The following is a 20,585-nucleotide window of genomic DNA, read 5'->3' on the forward strand; positions in this document are numbered from 1 at the left end:
AATTATCATGTTTATTTATAATTAAAGCTAATATTTTAATTTTATTTTATTAAGTTATCTTTTTTTATTAATAGTTTACTTTTGCTTTGCCAACATATACCAAAATTATAATTTATTTCGTTATTATTTATCTCACTTTTATATTCCCTCCGTCCCATAAAGATTGTCCCATTTTTTCATTTCCGTCCGCCCCACAAAGTTTGTCCATCACTTTTACCACTTTTGGTAGTGGACCTCATATTCCACTAACTCATTCCTACTCACATTTTATTATAAAACTAATACTTTAAAAGTAGGATCCACATCCCACCAATTTTTTTAACTTAATTTTTTTTTACATTTCTTAAAACCCGTGTCGGGTCAAAGTGGGACTATCTTTGTGGGACAGAGGGAGTAGTACATAACTAATTTAATTTTAGACAAACTTCAGTTCGACTTATCTCATATTTACCTCTCTATTATCTTAACTAACGAATTGGAAATCATCTTAGTTGAATTTAACTAACCCATAAACTCGTCAAGATTCGCTTAAAAACGAAAAAGTTATATTACTAAAAAATCATGAATTTTGCTCAAATTCTTGTCACTCTCGTAACTTTGAAAGTCATAAAAAGACATACTTTTAACATTTGTCTCATGACAAAAAAAAAAAAAAAAAAATCAAAAAACAAATGTCATATTTGTAATATTTTATTAATTTGACACACACATGTTTCAAATTGATGACGTAATTATGTTATTTGCTGAATATATTGAGAAAAATGCTAAAATTTACGGATCGTATTGATCTCATTTAATATTTTTGGATGTCATACTGATATAATTTAGACCATGCGGGGGAAATTAAGCAAAGAGTGAACTACAAAAATGGTCCCTAGACTATGGGTTTATCTCGCCCATAGTCCCTGGACTTTAAAAATATCGCCAGTAGTCCCTGGACTAAGGGTTTATCTCGAAATTGGTCCTTTTGGCTTTTTTTGGTACGAAAATGCCCTTTTGAGGGGTTTTGGGGGGTTTGGGCAATTTGGTCTTTTTACACTTTTAACATTTTAAATATGATATTATTTCAGTTATGTACTAAATCTGATATATTTCAAAATTATCATTCTTCTTCCCTTTTGTCATCCTTCACTTTGTTTCTTTATTTCAATATTAGATTTAATTTTACAAAATTTTAAATTTTAATTTTTAAATATCAATAATTTTTTTTAATTACAAAAATTATTAAATAAAAAAAATTAATAGTCATAATCAATATTTGAAAGTGTATAATATTTAATCAATATGGCAACGACTTAGTTTTAATCAATATTTAATAGCTTTAATCATAAATATATCATATAACACGATTTATTCTGAAATAAATATGCATCTAATGTAAGACTAATATAATTTTTGTTTATTAATTTGAAAACAATCAAAATTTACTAGTAATTTTCAACAAAAATACTCCTATAGAAAATTTTTAGTAGGATCAAATTTTTAGTCAACTTCATAATATTTAATCACAAACAATTATAACAACCGAACGAAGGCTAAATAGAATAGCTCTTATTTTTCCATCATGATTAATATTATTTGTGTGTACTTCTTCAATTCAGCTGAATATTGTATTAAATAACAAAAATTAATAGTTTTAATCAATATTTATAGTGTCCATGAATTAATAGTTTAATTAAAATTTTTATTGATATTTAAAAATCAAAATTTTAATTTTAATTTTATAAAATTAAATATAATATTGAAATAAAAAAACAAAGTGAAGGATGATAAAATGGAAGAAGAATGATAATTTTGAAATAATATCAAATTTAGTACATAACTGAAATAATATCGGATTTAAAATGTTAAAAGTGTAAAAAGACCAAATTGCCCAAAACCGTCAAAACCCCCCAAAAGGGCATTTTCGTACAAAAAAAAGCCAAAAGGACCAATTTTGAGATAAACCCTTAGTCCAGGGACTACTGTCGATATTTTTAAAGTCCAGGGACTATGGACGAGATAAACCCATAGGTCAGAGACCATTTTTGAAGTTCACTCTTAAGAAAAAGGTTAAAACTCATTATTTTTATGATTGATTTTTAAAGTTGTTGGATAGACCAAAATTTGACTAAAATTCTATCTCTAACAAAATAAATTTGAATATAGTGGCCAAAATTCATGATTTTCCAATAATTTACACTAACAAAAAGGCAATAAAATTCGACCTAGTGTAAAATGTAATAACTGAAAATAATTTTTTAGTTATTTTACTTTTCTAATTGAAGGTGAGAATAAATTAATTTTGCTTCGCTCCCATTTGAGAATTTCGTTTTTGACTATTATTGCATGAGCTTTAATAATGGATTGATCGAGTCAAAAAGTTCAAGCATGGGTTACACTACTTAATAAGCATGCCCGAATTATTATATATATGGGGGAAGAAAGAAATATAGATAGAGATTTAGCATATTAGATTATTTAAAGTTTTGATTATAAATAGGTGCATCCTTAAATAATGTATATAAGTTTCTATATAAACAAAGAAAAATACTGTTATTAGATAAATATTTTGCTTTAAAAGGTTCATTGTGTATTTTAGGCCATTAAAGCTGCATTTTATGCCCAAAACTATGGGCTGAAAATATGGCCCATAATTTTATTGACCATCAAAATTGGGCTTTTGGAAAATAAAATTTAATATGTTTAAATATATATTTATTAATCACATAATTTTAAATAATATACATTTCTCGTAACATATTAATATATTATGGAGTACTTGTTTTCAACCATTCAAAATATATGTACTTGAAAGAAATGTGGCATACCCACTAAAAAATAATAGTACTCTCTCCGTCCCACAAAAGATGTTCACACTTTCCTTTTTAGTTTGTCTCACAAAAGATGTCACATTTCTCTTTCTAGAAAAAGTTCTCTCTTACATGAATATAAAAATTATATTTTCTCTCTCCATTTAATACACAAAACAAAACCTCCTAAAATCTCGTGCTGTCCCACAAGCGTGACATCTTTTGTGGGACGGGGGAGTATTAAATAAGATGTAAATCACGCATTTTAACTCATGAAATATATAAAGATTTGCTAGCACATATTAAATTTTATAAATTAATTACAAACTCATTCATTCTACCAACTATACCATTTAGTACACTCATTGAGAAATAACATATAATTCAATAAAGACGCAATGGCAAAGTAGGTTCCATGAGTAGGGAAAGTCGATGTTTAGGATGTGTGCTGAGTCCGTACTCCTCTTCGAGAGACACATCTTCAGGCCTCATGCCATTGACCAATTTTAGGTCAAATCCGTGCAACAAATTAGCCAGCATTGTTCGAACGACCTTAAGTCCGAGGTTAATTCCAGGGCATACCCGCCTACCCGAGCCAAAGGGGAGCAATGCGAAGTTGCTCCCAAACGCATCAGTTTCCTTCCCTATAAATCTCTCGGGAAGGAACTCATCTGGGGAGTCCCACGCCTTGGGGTCCCTACCTATGCTCCACACGTTGACAAAAACAGTAGTCCCCTTTAATATGTCGTAGCCTGCAACGTTACAGTCTTGCATCGCGTAATGGGGGGCTAACATTGTGCCCACTGCGTGAAGCCGGAATGTCTCCGTCACAATGGCATCCAAATAGGGTAATTGAGAGATGTCATCTTCTTCCACCCATCTCTCTCTTCCAATCACTTTGTCCAACTCTGCTTTCGCCTTCTCAATTATACGTGGTTGTCTAAGAATTTCATGTATAGCCCATTCGATCGTTGTGGCAGATGTATCCATGGATCCCACTATCAAATTCTACAATTATACAAAACTTTTGTAAATAAATAAATAAATAAAAGCAAAGTTAATAAACTCAAAATTATTGTACCTGTATCAATGCCTTGACACAATCCCTTGTGAGCTCAACTTCAACCTTATTGCCATCCTTTGTTATTTGCAACAGAGTATCAACAAAATCCATAGGGGCAATTTCGTCTTTCTCCTCAACTCTTCTAGCTAAATGATCATCAATCACATAGTTGTAAAACTTATCCATTTTCTTGTTCAAGGCCTTCATTTTCTTGACATATCCTTGCAAATCAAATGGACTCAGCCATGGAATCCAATCTCCAATGTTAAAAACTCCAGAAAGCAAAAACCACTCATCAACCATCTTGTGCAATTCATCTATATTTAAGACAGAATTTCCCTCACTAAAATACTCATCTCTTGATAGCATCTTCCATGTAGTTGTCAAACTATAGCGCGACAGGTGGTCTTTCAGCACGACAGGCTTACCAGCCAGGGCCCGTATGCTTGAATAGAAATATTGCCTCTCAGCAACACGTACTTGCTCATAGAGCTCGAGCTTCTTATTCTTGAAGACCTCATACGAGTAAATCCTCCGAGTCTGGCGCCAGTATGGGCCATGTGGGGCCCATACTAGGTCCCTGTAGTTGTAGCTGGTATATTTGCCAGCTGCAAGTGGGGGTCTGGAGGCGAAGCTCGCATCATGCACCCTCAGGAACTGTTTGGCCATCTCGGGTGATGATGCAACCACGACTGGATATTTTCCGAACTTGAGCTGCATAATGTCGCCATATTTTCGGGATAAGTGGTGAAAGGATTGATGTGGGATCGGACCAATAAGGTTCAAGTTTCCTATTATAGGCCATGGTTTTGGACCTGGTGGGATTTTCCGGTTTGGTTTGGTTCGGAATAGTTTTGAGGCAAAGGCTATTACAACTGCATATAGTAAGGCAAAAAGAATCCAAGAACTATCCATTTGGCTGGGGAATTTGTTGTTTTGAAGGTGAAAATTGTACCTGTATATATAGGTGAAAGCTTCTTTATAAGTACTAACATGTTAGGTAGGTTTCAACTTCGACCTTCTTTCTATCTTTTATACTATTCATGATTTAATTAATTTGTTTATACACAATGCGATAAAAATTTGTCACGTGAATAGACGTGGACTGATGCACTAGAACATTTAATTTGTCGCTAGCTGTACTATTTTGAGGCAATGCATCATATATATATCCCATGTTTTCGTTATCAAGCTAGTTGTTTTGTGGTGATAATAATTGCAAAAAATGTTTGGTGAGTTTTAAATGGTTGTACTCGAATTTGTAGAAAAAAAAAATCAGCTCAATTTCTGTGTTTGTATTAATGCAAAATAACGTAAATAAGAAAAAAGAATTGTTATGGTGGTGCTGTATACAATTTGATAATTATCACTATTTTCCCAACACAAATATGGTGGTGGCAGAAATTGGACTTCTAACCTCATCGCTAAAGATTTATCCCACTAAATCTTGATTAAGTACATAATTTTTGTCAACATATTGCAAAGAGTCGTAAATGTTTTGCTACAACTTTTTGTGCTCTAACATGGTAGGATTGTGGAAAAAGTATGTTTGGCTTTTAGTAGTAGTAGAATTTTCAACAAACACATTAAATATTAGTCTTCCATAAAGTTCTTAACTCTTTATTTGGTAAAAGACGTGCTTAATTAAATCTCATGTTAAATATATACAACTTTTGGCTTGTTTCAATTTAAGTATTTTAGTAGTAGTATCTATCTATGTTGCCTGTATACTAGTTAATGGCAAAACTTTAAATAATTTCCATCCAGTCATACGATTTTATATAACAGAAGAGTAAATTTTAATTTACTTTTGGGACTAACTAGCTAGAGTTTTAATTAAAGATTATTACTATCAGTTAAAAAGTTTTTAGAAGTTGAAGTGTTTTGCATTTTCAATTGATTGGTGGGCTCAGAAAGGCAAAACTCTTGCCAACCCCACCTTCATTTCTTATTGCATAGAATGTTAAATCATCAAATATGCAATCATTTTTAGAAGGAAAAAAAAAAAAGAATGTTACCAGCAATTATATACTAGTATATAGAAAACATGTATTGATCGATCAAAAGATGTCATTTAATGAGTTTTTGGTTTGGAAGATTACTTTTTATAATTGAATTTCACCACTTAATATATAAAATTGAATTTCACCAGATGAATAGTCTTATGATAATTAGTCATAATTCTTTTTCTAATTAAAATAATTTCACAATTTAATCATAAGATGATCGTATGATAATGAGCTATAACAATCAAACAATAGCTAATGATAGATTGACAATGTGAACAACTGAAATAACACTATGTGGCAGCCCATTTTAATAAAATTGGAACATAAAAAACGCTGAAGGGCAAAATTGACATTCTCTATTTTTAGTCTGTCACCAGATTGTAGTTTTATTCTATAAATATTGCAGTGTTACTCTATGAATATTGCAGTGTTATGCGCTTGCATCATTCGTAATAGTTTTTTTTATCTTACCAGATTACAGTGTTACTCTATGAATATTACAGTGTTACCAAATAGTATTTTTGTAGTTTACATATTACTTTATTGTACTTGGTCCTGATATAGTTTATTCAAACAATTGCAACATTTGTTCTCGCAGTATTGTTGATTATAGCTTTGTGGTCTGCAGTCTTCCTTCAATTTCACGAATGCGACTAAAATGTGGGATCTGCCAAATCCGTTTCAAATTTAATTTTTTGTAATTGACTAAAATACCCACGTCTGCAATTCCAACATAAAAGACTGCAATCTGAATTCTATTTCATAAATTCAATCTTAGGCGTTCATCTTACTTATCTAAGGGCTAGGATTATAGTTATGAAGTCACTCTAAACATGGTGTCACCCTAATGCTCTAAACCCTAAACCATAAACCCTAATGGATTATGTTAAGATGACAATCCTTCTTAAATTGACAACGTACCACCAATCTCGTGATGCCACATGACACGTTATCCAACAATATTAGAGGCTTATCCAGCAATATTCATTTAGTATGTGTTTATAGATTGCATGATAGTAATAGGTGGATTGCTGTGTAGATTGTTGAGTATTGATGTGTAGGTATAGAATGTTTCAGTTGCTGTTTATATATATAGACATATTGTTTTTTTATACCGCATTTTGAATTATAGCCTATACAACAATACTCAACACTCTACACTGCAATAAAAATGATAATAAATAGTTAAAGTGGGAAAATGGTAAAGTAAGAGAGAATAATGTAAAGAAGACTCTTCTCTCCCTTATTCTCTATCTCATTTTACTATTTATCGACTTTAACTATTTATTATTATTTTTACAAAACGAGTGTAGAAACGCAAGTGTGACTCTTAATCGGGGACGGATGGAGTAATGTTTAGGAATAAAATGCAAACTATGAACTGGACCGTTAAAAAATATCAACAGATGATAAAATAGTAGCAACAGAAAATGTCAAGACAATATCAACACCGCATCAACCGTTGACACTGTGTTGACATTTTCTAACGGTCCATATCATAGTTTAGAGTTTGTCCAATATTTAGAGTTTGCATTTGATTACATTCTTATTACTTAGTCTGTTGGACTAATCTGAAAGCCGATTGTTTAGGATTAGCATTGTAAATTCTAACGCAATCTTCCAATCCAATTAGCTCGCATTCGATTAATCAGCAACCTGAGCCGATTTGAGTAAACGGACTCGATTGTCATCTCTACCCCCAACTCATCCAACGCCGCCTGAATCCATCTCTATCCCCCTTGCCCGTCTGCCAGAAATAGAACGAAATATTTATTAATTTTCCAACCAAACAAGAACATTTTTGGTAACCCAATAAGCTCAGTTTCAATTGAAAACGCACGACATAACAAATATAGATAATACACTACTATTTTTCAAGCAATTTCAGTCATCACATATACAAAGATAGACATACTAAAAGCTAGAAAATTAACCACGAGCTCATGAACTCATCAATTTCTTATGTAATTATTGAGAAATAGTATAAAATAATCTAATAAAGATGCACTGGCAAAGTAGGTTCCATGAGCAGGGAAAGTCGATGCTTAGGATGTGTGGTGAGTCCATACTCCTCTTCGAGAGACACGTCTTCAGGCTTCATGCCATCGACCAATTTGAGGTCGAATCCATGCAACAAATTAGCCAACATTGTTCGAACAACCTTTAGTCCGAGGTTATATCCAGGGCAAATCCGCCTGCCCGAGCCAAAGGGGAGCAATGCGAAGTTGCTCCCCGACAAATCAGTTTCCTTCCCTAGAAACCTCTCTGGCAAAAACTCATCTGGGGAATCCCACGCCCCGGGATCCCTGCCTATGCTCCACACATTGACAAAAACCGTCGTCCCCTTTGATACGTTGTAGCCTACAACGTTACAATCTTGAATCGCATAATGGGGGACTAACAACGTGGCCAGCGGGTGGAGCCGGAACGTCTCGGTCAAAATGGCATCCAAGTAAGGCAATTGAGAGAAGTCATCCTCTCCCACCCATCTCTCTCTTCCGATCACTTTGTCCAGCTCTGCTTTTGCCTTCTCAATTATGCGCGGATGTCTGATAATTTCGTGTATAGCCCATTCGATTGTCGTGGCAGACGTATCCATGGATCCCACTATCAAGTTCTACAATTATAACAAAACTAATCAAAATTTCACCTAATTAAAAATAGGGCAAAGTTAATAAACTCAAAATTATTGTACCTGTATCAATGCCTTGACACAATCCCTAGTGAGCTCAACTTCAACCTTATTGCCATCCTTTGCTATTTGCAACAGAGTATCAACAAAATCCATAGGGGCAATTTCGTCTTTCTCCTCAACTCTTCTAGCTAAATGATCATCTATCACATAGTTGTAAAACTTATCCATTTTCTTGTTCAAGGCCTTCATTTTCTTGACATATCCTTGCAAATCAAATGGACTCAGCCATGGAATCCAATCTCCAATGTTAAAAACTCCAGAAAGCAAAAACCACTCATCAACCATCTCATGCAATTCATCCATATTTAAAACAGAGTGTCCTCCATTAGAGTCACTAAAATACTCATCTTTTGATATTATCTTCCACACCGTGGACAAACTATAGCGCGACAAGTGGTCTTTAAGCACGACAGGCTTACCTGCCAGGGCACGTAAGTTTGACAGGAAATTCTGCCTCTCGTTGGCACGTACTTGCTTGTAGAGATCGAGTTTCTTAGGGCTTAAGACCTCGAAGAAGTATATTCTCCGAGTCTGGCGCCAGTATGGGCCATGTGGGGCCCATACTAGGTCCCTGTAGTTGTAGCTGGTATATTTGCCAGCTGCAAGAGAGGGCCTGGACGCGAAGCTCGCATCATGCACCCTCAGAAACTGTCTGGCCATCTCAGGGGATGATGCAACCAGGACAGGATATTTTCCGAACTTGAGCTGCATAATTTCGCCGTATTTTTGGGATAAGTGGTGAAAGGATTGATGTGGGATTGGGCCAATAAGGTTCAAGTTGCCTATTATGGGCCATGGTTTCGGACCTGGTGGGAATTTTCGATTTGGTTTGGTTCTGTGTATGATGAGTTTTGCGACGAAGGCTACCGCAGCTCCGTATAGCAAGGCAAAAAGAATCCAAGAACTCTCCATTTGGAAAAATGAAAGGTGTGAAGATTTTGGCTGTGAAATATTATGTTTTTGATAAGTGAAAGTGTGAAACATGTTAGAATTCAATTTCGATACTCTTTCTATTTTTCGTACTTTTGTGATAAAAATGACGAGCAGAGACAGGGACACATGCAGCAAGATAGTACTATCATTCAGTTTGTGGTGGTCCTTCTTAAGACATATTTTCAACAGAAATTCTATTGCATATATTATGTTGGGATAACCCATCCCATATTTTGTGATTGGACTGCAGTACTATACTTGGTTGAAGGCGGTGGCGGAGCCAGGATCTGAAAACCGAATGGCGAGAATAAAATAATAAAATATTAAATTTTAAATATCATTAAATTCAATATATATATTTATAATAATAAAAATAACATATTACAATTCAAGTAGCACTTGCATCCGTTAATTGCGACAACTGACTTCTCCGGATATCCATATCTTGAAAACGCTTCAAGATTCTTTCATTAGAAAGAGTGGCAAAGATGGACCTTTCGTTACAATGGCGGATCCAGAAACTAAATATCGTGGGGTCGAACCAGATTAAAAATATTTAAAATAATTACTAATATAATTATTTATATTAATATATTTTAATTTCAATAATTCCTACGAATATCAATACTTTAATAAAAAAAATATTTACTCTATCGCATAAAAATAGACTATTTTGCAAGTCCGTCCTATAAAAATACACTATTTTTTTTTAAAAAACTATTACTCTTTTTTGAGGCGTATATCATTTTTAAGTAACAATATTTCAATAACTTTTTATTTCTATCTTTCTTCTATTTTACTAGTGTATTAAAAAACTCGTGTTATCCCAAAATATGTTAGTAATGAACTCAGAGTGTATACTTTTTCCGCAACATCCCCAATTTTGAAAATTTTAAAATAATTTGAATAAGAATAATAAAGTTGAAAATTTAAAGAAATTAAGAAATACTAATTTTAGATATATAAAAAAAATAGTACACTATTAGTACTTAACATTAATTGAAATTTTAGAATTGAATATATTTTAGTAGACTTCCGAGAAGAGCAAAGCCCATTCAATTGGATAAATCAACATATTTAATCTTTTAATCTTAGATAAATAATGCGGCCATGTTTTCTTTCTTGATGCAATTATTTATTTAATTCTAGTTCACATATAAATATAGGAAAATGAAATTAATAAATGATAGAATCGTATTGACTAAGTTATCTCTCCTTATTAATTGTGCCCTTTAGCCCACTAGTATTAACATCTATGCTATGCACAGGACATAATAATTTCAAATAATGAATATAATATATATAATAAATTTATAGAAAATATAAATTCAAATCAATATGAAGATTTAAAAAAACAGAAATGTATTTATCTTGTCTAACTCTAAACGAAGAATTTACTACTTCCTAATGAATGAAATACCAATATAATTTTAATTTATAATCTAAGTGAAATAAAAATAATAAAAATTAATAACAAAAAAAAAAAAATGTAACAGTGTAACTATATTAAAAAAGTATGACTTAATTAGAATAAGATATACAAATATTATTCCTATATAACAGTATTACTATTACTATTATTGATATGTCAAAGTTGACTTTTCATTTACTACTATTTTCTTAATATTCTCAATCCTAACGTCTAAAAGTTTAGAAAAACTGATATGAATATTATTCACTGATTTTTCCTTTTTCAAAACATATATTAATAATACGTAACTAAATAATTATTAATTTTTATTCAGAAAATATAAACAGTTATCATGTTTTCTTATAGAAAATATTCAAACCAAAAGAAAAATATTTATACGGGAATAAAATGATAAAACAAAACAATTTTGTCATGATAAAAGAAAACTCTAAACTCTAATCTATTATTATCTTTTATTTTTAAAAAAGAAATTTTTTTATCATGAAGCTAATGAATTCAGAATTTTATAAAATTTCTTACAAAAGAAAAATTTATACTAATTTTTTCAATAATTAGTTACTAAATAAAATTAATATTACATCCCAGGGCCTGAATTAGGTTTTGCAAAATGGGCTTGACCCAATTCTTTAAAAAGTACAAATGCAAGATCCGCCTCCCTCTCCTCCCGTCTTCTCCTTCACGCTGCCGCCGCCGCCGCCATCCCTGCCCGGCCTACACCACCTCACCGCTGCCATGTGGGATAGCTGCGAGGCTGCACTGCTCGTCTGCCTCCCTCTCTCCTATCTTCTTTTCTATCCCCAGCAATGTCCTCTCTCACGTCCACCTCCATCGCTCTTCTCTCTTCACACCCGTCGTCACCCTCCTGCAAAGCTGCATCGCCGCCTCCTACTCCTCATCTCCGGCATCTCTCTCTCTTTCTCCTTCTCACCTTTCTCTCTCATTATCACACCACAGCCGCTGCTGCCGTTCGCCGCCGCTTCGGCGATGATTCGGGGTCTTCCTCGATGCACACTTTCTCCTTCCTCTTTCTTCTTCCCCCCCTTATCTCTCCATGTTTCATTTTGCAGATTCAATGTTAGTTTATAATTGTTTCAAATCTTGATTGGGAAGCTATCATTTGATTGAACCAATTTTCTATCCAATAGTTGTCATTTTTCAAAATGACCAAAAGGGTAAACAAAATAGCTTCACATTTTCCCTCCAAAAAGGATAAAATTGTCTTTTCATCAAATTGTCACTTTAGATTAGTAAGATTTCTATTTCTCTCTCTTCTGTGAAAAAAATGAAAAGGCCGCTTCTGAATTTACTCAATCTCTTCATTCTCGACTCCGCCTTCCCTGACCCGACGCTGCTGCCATAGACTTCGCCCTCCATCACTCCCAGCCTTTCTCTATGCTCAGTCTCATCATCTCACGCGTGAGGTGGGGTCGGAGACGTGAATGCGATAGGGTCGGAGACCGATGAAAGGAACTCCCCGGCGGCACTCCGGGGCTGGTGGTGGGGTCAGCCGACCCCATCCGACCCCACCTGGATCCGCCGATGTTTCGTTATATACCACCAAACTGTCGTTCAACCAGTCATCTCCCATCCTATTCCGTAGATCAGTCTTGACAAGTTTCATGGCAGAAAATACTCTTTCAACAGATGTAGTTGCCACGGGTAAAAGTAAAACCAATTCAATCAAGCGATAAACTAATGAAAATTTTTTATGTTTTTTGAAAATTGAGACCTTTTGGTTGACAAGGGTCTTTAGCTACATATTTCCTACGAATTCGATCACGAATATTCACATTATAACTTGCAATTGAATTTTGTTTACCAAGATCAGCTTCAATTTCAGCTTCATCAAATATTTGGTATTGATCTGAATCTTCTGACCCTAAGCACCAACTAAAACTTTAGGCCTTTTTGCAAAATATATTTTCATTTGCTGATTTTCCTAATCAAACAAAATGTACCACACAAAATTAATAACTAAACAAATAACAATGATTAAACTAAACTAGCTGCAGTATTTTAATCCCCCAAATCAGGGATCATATACAGTGCGAATCAATTGCCAATATTGAAAAGGAATAAATAAGCTAGTTTAATTTAATCCTCAAATTATCGATGCTTCATGCTATAAAATGACAAATCTTGCGACTTGGATACAACAGACGTTACAATTACCAACACAATCGCCACTACAGGATTAAAAATTCAGTCCGAGAATTCCCAAATCCAAACTCCCATTTCCCCCGAAATTACTAACCATTATCATACCATTAATGCGGTATACCGTACCGTATTACGGTATACCGTACTTTTACGGTATACATGTTATAAAAAAATCTATTATATCCAAAATATTTAAAATAACATTTTCAAGTGTTCCACTATTTGAAAAAAGTCCAAAACAATAAAACTTAACAATTTAAATCCAAATCCAAAACAACCAAACCTATACCCAAAATATTTAAAATAACATTTAAACTTAAACTTGATGAAACCATCATAACCTAACTACTGATATTAATATTAAATATAAAATGAGACACGATTTAGGTTACTGTTCAAATATGTACCAAATGAAACTAAAGTAAAACAATCGCAATATGGGCCAAATGAATCTGCTTGAGATGTGGGGCGGAGGGATTAAATCTGAAAGTAGGGTTTGAGGTCTTTTATATAGTATTTAATTAGATTATGTATATTAAATATTTTAAGTTTATATATATAGCGTATATACCGAAGATTCGGTATACCGCGGTATACCGCATGTATTGTATATACCGAAGATTCGGTATACCACGGTATACCGCGGTATGGGATATTTGATACCGTTACCGTACTACCGAGAACTACGGTATACCGAAAAATCGGTATTTTCGATATTTTTTCGGTATGGTAAGTCCGGTATTTCGGTATATCGGTATATTTTCCCACCCCTAGTTTTGATTTATTATTACTAGGGCTTAAAATTAATATTAAATAGTATAGGCTTTCAACAAATTAACCCAACACTAGTGAGCTTCTTCAACCTTCTTCTCGCTGTGAGACGTCTGCATCTGCCGGGGCGTGAACTTCTCTTCTCGGGGCGGCGTCCAGGTCCAGCAATTGTCGGGGGTGAAATCCTTCTTCTTGGGGCGGCATAGGAGACTCGGAAGCTATAGGAAGGGGCGGCGTCAGAAGCTATCAGAAGGGGTGACCTCAGAAAACTTATGTCCGGGTCCTTTGTAGCTGATCGCCGGGGAGGGACAGTCACCCCCTCCTGCCCCCGGATCCGCCACTGGTTGAAGGCCTATTTCACTTATATTTAGGCCTAGAAAATGGGGTTTTCTAAATTAAATTGTTGAGTAATACTAACATTCAGATAAAATATGAAAAATGCTAAGATGAGTTCTGAAATTAAATACTACTATAAAATAGAACATACCTTACACACTCAATTCAGCACCCATGTTACTAAGGTTCATTTTTGCACGTTGGGTCAATTTTTTTGAGCTTGAAAGCTTCAATGTAAGCGCAGAAGTTGTTAGAGTTTGTATACTAGAAATCATGTTTCGAGTGATTGAATACTGTAAAATTCTTATTTTATTTTTTAAGGAATAAAAGAGATTATTTTTGTCATAATGTTGTTATGTTTTACGTTTAATGGATGTCTATTGCATGTTTAAATGTATAAGTAAACTTAACAAAGTCTAAGTCTTTGTTTTAGTAGACTGGTTGTGGGCGTCGTCCACTTTAAGATAACACGGTCAGTCCTAAACAAAGAAAAAGAAGAATTTCACGACCTAGATGGAATTAGACTATCCATCGTGAAAGGTAGCAATGTCAGTCCGCATATTTCTAAGCCTTACTGAAATAAGATGACATTGGTGTGGTAAAGCACTGAATGGATCTAACAGCAAGACAAATTTTTATGCTATCTACTGAAAGGCGAGGTCTTGATAAATATTTATTTCTTAATCAATGTAGGTTAGCATTGAGCATACGGTATTGATTATGCATTACTTTGACTTATCAAATGGTGCGGGTTTTTCGCAACCCAATAATCCCGATATATTGGGTAGTGGTGATTAATATCTAGCGGTGCTAAGATTGCTATTATGTTGAATCATGCGCGAGGTGAGTCTCGTTTGATAATGTCCTCAAGAGGAGCGCGAAACAAAGTTTTATTATTCAGAGCCTAGCTAGTTGGAGTTTGATTACTCAAAGAATAATAAATAAGCGTTTCATACTAAGTCCACTCTTGGAATTAATAAGAAGTTAATTGATTAAGCGCATAGCATGCATTAATTAATTAATGGAGATTTTTATCTTAAGCGCGGAAAATGAAAGTTAATACGGAAACCCAAATTACTTATAATTTCGGATTTGGATGGGGAGAATTCAATATTACTTCTGTAGTGGCTACTCGTAATATTCCAATTAAAGCTTGTATTAAATTGTGGGTTCAATTTAATTAGTAAAAAGTGAATTGGATGAGCCCATATCCAAAACCTTTCATAGATCCATGCCTGGGCCTAAAAGGAACTTAGTATAAATAGGAGAATAAATGAGACAAAAATAATAATTATTATTGCACAAATTTTCGTCCCGCTCTGCCTTGAGGAGTTCGAAATTTTCTCCTACTTGGAGAAGAATTTCTTATTGTCTTCTTTATTTATGTCCCAGTATTCCGGTGAGATCAGCCTACACTGACTGATATTGGAGTACAGTTCGGGAACTAGAGAGAAGATCTGTGGTCTAGTATTCAAACCATCACGTGGATAAGTCGCTAACAATCATCTATTCTTTGGAGAATCAACAAGGTATTATTTCTGCTTCGTAGAAAAACATGTTTTAGGTTTCAATTATACTTAAAGCATGATTATTTCAAGTTATGAGCATGATACATGTGAAACTTACGCGAATGGAATTTGTCTAAATAATCTGCTAAATAGATTTGATTATGATGGGATTTATTTGTTTCAATTATCGCACGCTTCCGCGACCAGTTCCTTCAAAAGCTAGGCCCACATGTTCAAAATGGGGCTTCTGAAATACGGCGAGATTGGTCCAATGTTATGCATAATATCACCCATCTCTCTTACGATCACTTTGACCTCCTCCTCAATTAAGAAACCATCTCATGTAATGCAATTCATCCATGTTTAAAACAGAGTTACCTCCTTTAGATATATATGTTCCACACCATCGACAAATGGTCTTTGAGCGAGACAGGAAATTTTGCCTCTCGTTGGCACGTACTACTTGCTTGTAGAGATCGAGCTCGAAGAAGTATATTTGTAGCTGGTAGATTTGGCAGCTGCAAGTGAGGGCCTATAGGCGAAACTCGCATCATGCACCCTTAGGAACTGTCTGGCCATTTCGGAGGATATTGATGCAACCGTGTGGTGAGTAAAAATAATCCAAGAATGTGAAATTTGTTTTTTGAGGGGTGAATGTTTGAAACATGTTAGGATTCAAGTTCGATCTTCTTTATATTTAGCATATAATGTTTCTACTTTTATGATAAAGAGACAAATTAGTTTGTCACGAGCAGAGATAGGACACATGCAATAAGATAAGTAGTAGTAACATTTAGATAGTGGTGGTCCTTTTTTGTTTGGCTTAAGAGATATTTTCAACCGAGATTCTATTGCATTATGTTGAGATAACCCATCCCATATTTTGTGCTTCAACTGCACTATACTTGGTTGATAGGCCTATTTCACTTATATTTCGGCCTAGAAAATGAGATTTGTAAATTAAATTGTTCAATAAGATAATATTGAGATAAAATATGAAGCTCTATCCATAGTTAAATTAGGGTTTAGTCACAACTTGCAAGGATGACGTTGCCCGTTGGTTGGCTATCAGAAGAGCTCAAATGGAAGGGGGTCGATGGGCAGTGGCATATCCATCATTTTTAATTTAGGGGTGTAATATATATTTATATTACCGGTAGTGGAATTGATGATATTTTTAAATTTGATCTTAGTAAATAAAAATCTTTTGATCATATATTATTCATACAAAGAAATCAGGTTTAATTAGTAAAGTCCCTACCAACATTTTTTTTCTATGTCTGCACCTAGTTACAAGTAGAAAAAAACAAATCATTCATTACACTTCCATGCAATTAAACACAAAAGTACTCAACTACATAATTTAAGAGTGATATAATTTGATAAACAGATCTTGTCCATTCAGGTGGAATCACTACAATTCACACACATATATATATACGCACACACATCAGAAATAATCCATATTAATATATGTAGAATTCTTGTTGAAAATATATAACAATCAATAAATAATTTAGTAAAGGTGGGTTGGAAGTGTAGGTTTCATAACGATGGAAACAGGGTGTTTAGGGTTTGTGGCAAGTCCATATTGTTCCTCCATGCTCACATCTTCATTCCTCATGCCCTCATCCAGTTTAAGCTCAAATCCATGCAACAAATTAGCCAGCGTTGTTCGAACAATCTTAAGTCCGAGGTTGTATCCCGGGCACATCCTCCTGCCTGAGCCAAACGGCAGTAGGGCAAAATTACTTCCGGTCATATCCGTTTGTTTCCCCACAAACCTCTCTGGCACGAACTCCTCAGCTCTATCCCATGTAATCGGGTCCCTACCCGTGCTCCATGTATTCACGAGCACGGTAGTCCCTTTAGATATGTGGTACCCTGCAGTATCATTATTTTTTTACATCTCGTGTTTCATATCCAATACTTACAAAAATGTGAGAATAGATGTTGGATACCTGCAACGTTGCAATCCTTAATTGCGTAATGGGGTAAGAGCGTGGCAAGCGGATGCAATCGGAATGTTTCCATGATGATGGCATCAATGTAGGGCAACTTAGTGAATTCATTCTCTTCCACCCATTTGTGTCTTCCGATCACCCTCTCCAGTTCTTCTCTCGCTTTCTCAATTATTTGCGGCTGCCTGAGCATTTCGTGTATAGCCCATTCGACCGCTGTGATTGAGGTGTCCGGGCCAGCAAGCACCACATTCTGCAATTGTAATAGATTTACTTTTAGAATTTGAAACCCCTATTGCCATTTTTTGGATGTCAACTATTACAAGTTTCATTTAACTCTTACTAGTACTATAGATCACTTCTACTAATTATTGGGATAGAATTTATACAATTGCTAAAGGTTGAAATAAATTTTATAAATATCAAAGATTGATAAAAAAATCAGTGAAAGGTTGTCATAAATTGGAATTTGGATGATAATTAATTAGGCGTACATAAATATAAATATGAAGAAGAAATTAGTACCATGATCAATGACTTGAGACAATCCCTTGTGAGCTCAAGTTGAGCATTAGGATCCTCAGCTATCTCCAGCAACGCATCAACAAAATCTGCATCACCGCCGCCTCTTGCCCTTTTAGCTAAGTGATCATCGATCACAAACCCGAAAAACCAATCCGATTTCTTGCGAAAAGCCTTCATCTTCTTCACATACCCTTGAAGATCAAGCGGGCCCAGCCACGGAATCCAGTCACCAATATTGAACACTCCGTTGAGCACAAACCACTCGCGCATCATCTCCGCCATGCCATGCTCATCGATGATCGTCCCCTCTTCGTCTAATTCGCCAACATACTTGTTGGTCAAGACCATTCTGCAAATGGTAGAGAGCGTGTAGCGTGATAGATGCTCTCTCAGCACAACTGGCTTCCCCGAGAGGGCTCTGAGGCGAGCGAACAAGGTACGTCTCTCCTCCACGCGAATTCGCTCGTGTTGGTCGAGTTTTTTGGTGTTCAGAAGCTGAGACATGAGTATTTTACGCGCTTCTCGCCAGTATGGACCATAGGGAGAAAAGGATATGTCGGAGTTGTTGTAGCTGATGTGTTTGCCGGCGGCCAGGGCAGGAGGCCTCGAGGCGAAGGCTGCATCGTGCACCTTGAGGAACTGCTCGGCCATCTTGGGCGATGATGCGACCACAACTGGGAATTTTCCGAATTTCAGTAGCATGATTTCGCCGTGTTTTTGGGATAAATGGTGGAGGGATTGATGTGGGATTGAGCCAAGAAGGTGCAAATTGCCTATTATAGGCCATGGTTTCGGACCGGGCAGCTGGAGTTTTTGCTGCGGCTGCCGGTAAGGTTTGAATAGCTTTGAGATGAAGGCTGTTGCGAGTGTAGAAATTAGGGCTAATAGTAACCAATAATACTCCATTTTTAGTGAGAAATTGCTAATTTCACTATTGCTCAAGATAGATAAGATACTTTATCTATGGGATATGACATTTGTGGCTATATATACTATACCACCACGTGAAATGTGCGGAACTTTCTTTCTTTTTCTATATGATCTAAATTTTGTAACCTCGATTTTGTCCAAAAATAAGTATGAAAATGATTTTTTCCCCTCCATTCTAATGTATTTGAGACAATTTTTTTTGCCATAAGAATTACAAATTTATTGTGTTAAAGGTAAAGTGGGGTGGGTAAAGTAAAAATAGGAATAACGTAAATGAGAGGAAGAAAAAATAAAGTATGATAGATGATACCCCCTTCGTCCCTCTGTAGTAAAGACATCTCTTTTCAGCACAAGATTTAAGAAATTGTGTTAAAAGTGAGTTAAGTGAATAAGAATAAAGTAGGAAAGACAAAAGTGAAGAGATAAAAAGAGAATAAAGTAGGAGAGAGTAAAGTAAGAGAGAAGAAAATTTTGTGTTTTTTACCAAAATAGGAAATGACTCAGCTACAATAGGACAACCAAAAAAGTAATACGACTCAGCTATAGAGGGACGGAGGGAGTAGGGTTAGGGAGTAGAATACGACTTAACTATAGAGGGACGGAGGGAGTAGGGTTAGGGAGTAGAATTTTTGAAAAAAAAGAAACGACACAACTACCTAGGACTAAACAAAAAAAATAATGACTCAGCTATCTTGTTACGGAGAGAATACACGGAGAGAATACGAAGAGAATGTTCATAAAATATTTATAATATACTACCAGCACTTGAAAAAAATAAGTGCCCCAACTAAAATTATTTAGAAGACCACCGATGGAAGGGGGTTGACACTATAGTGATGGATACAGCATAGGCCAAGCCACTGTTCCAATTGACGAGAGAAAGTGTGAAACATGTTAGAATTCAATTTCGATCTTCTTTCTATTTTGTGTACTATCCTTCAGTTTGTGGTGGTCCTTTATTAAGCTCAAGACATATTTTCAACAGAAATTCTTTCGCATATATTATGTCGGGATAACCCATCCCATATTTTGTGATTGGACTGCAGTACTATACTTGGACGTTGAAGGCCTATTTCACTTGTATTTGGGCCTAGAAAATGGGGACCTCTAAATTAAATTGTTAAGTAATACTCCCCCGTCCTATAAAAATTTAAGGATATTTTCCTTTTTCATCTGTCGCATAAAAAATTTTCATTTTCATTTATGGAAAATTTTCCCAAACACATTACTCATATACGTCAATTTATTTACAACTTATATCACTAGAGTTCACCATTAAAATCTAATAATAATGTGGATTTTAACCATCCACTAACACTAATTTAACTATCTTTCTCATCATCTCTCTTACTATATCAATTATGCATTAACTCCCGTGCCGTTCCAAATGTCCTAATTTTTTTTAGACGGAGAGAGTATAATATTCGGATAAAATATGAAACAAGGTAAGATGAATTCTGAAATTATTTT

The 20,585-nt window shown here is 34.8% G+C and overlaps 3 protein-coding genes across 3 annotated transcripts; all 3 read right to left on the minus strand.

The window, feature by feature from the left end:
• Window positions 1-3,044: 3,044 nt before the first annotated feature.
• LOC125204278 (cytochrome P450 71AU50-like) lies at window positions 3,045-4,841 on the minus strand. The gene is made up of 2 exons (XM_048102880.1): window positions 3,874-4,841; window positions 3,045-3,800 (listed from the first exon to the last, which is right to left on the minus strand). Exons 1-2 carry the CDS (start codon window positions 4,768-4,770, stop codon window positions 3,177-3,179), a joined length of 1,521 nt encoding a protein of 506 aa, XP_047958837.1. The 5' UTR covers window positions 4,771-4,841; the 3' UTR covers window positions 3,045-3,176.
• Window positions 4,842-7,708: 2,867 nt separating this feature from the next.
• Window positions 7,709-9,512, minus strand: LOC125203226 (flavonoid 3'-monooxygenase-like). The gene is made up of 2 exons (XM_048101537.1): window positions 8,560-9,512; window positions 7,709-8,481 (listed from the first exon to the last, which is right to left on the minus strand). Exons 1-2 carry the CDS (start codon window positions 9,469-9,471, stop codon window positions 7,858-7,860), a joined length of 1,536 nt encoding a protein of 511 aa, XP_047957494.1. The 5' UTR covers window positions 9,472-9,512; the 3' UTR covers window positions 7,709-7,857.
• A 7,521-nt stretch (window positions 9,513-17,033) lies between these two features.
• Window positions 17,034-19,124, minus strand: LOC125204971 (cytochrome P450 71AU50-like). The gene is made up of 3 exons (XM_048103747.1): window positions 18,186-19,124; window positions 17,661-17,913; window positions 17,034-17,583 (listed from the first exon to the last, which is right to left on the minus strand). The coding sequence occupies exons 1-3, from the start codon at window positions 19,089-19,091 to the stop codon at window positions 17,216-17,218; spliced, it is 1,527 nt and encodes a 508-aa protein (XP_047959704.1). The 5' UTR covers window positions 19,092-19,124; the 3' UTR covers window positions 17,034-17,215.
• Window positions 19,125-20,585: the final 1,461 nt, after the last annotated feature.

This window comes from Salvia hispanica, chromosome 2, assembly GCF_023119035.1.
Source record: "Salvia hispanica cultivar TCC Black 2014 chromosome 2, UniMelb_Shisp_WGS_1.0, whole genome shotgun sequence".
Lineage (NCBI taxonomy): Eukaryota > Viridiplantae > Streptophyta > Magnoliopsida > Lamiales > Lamiaceae > Salvia > Salvia hispanica.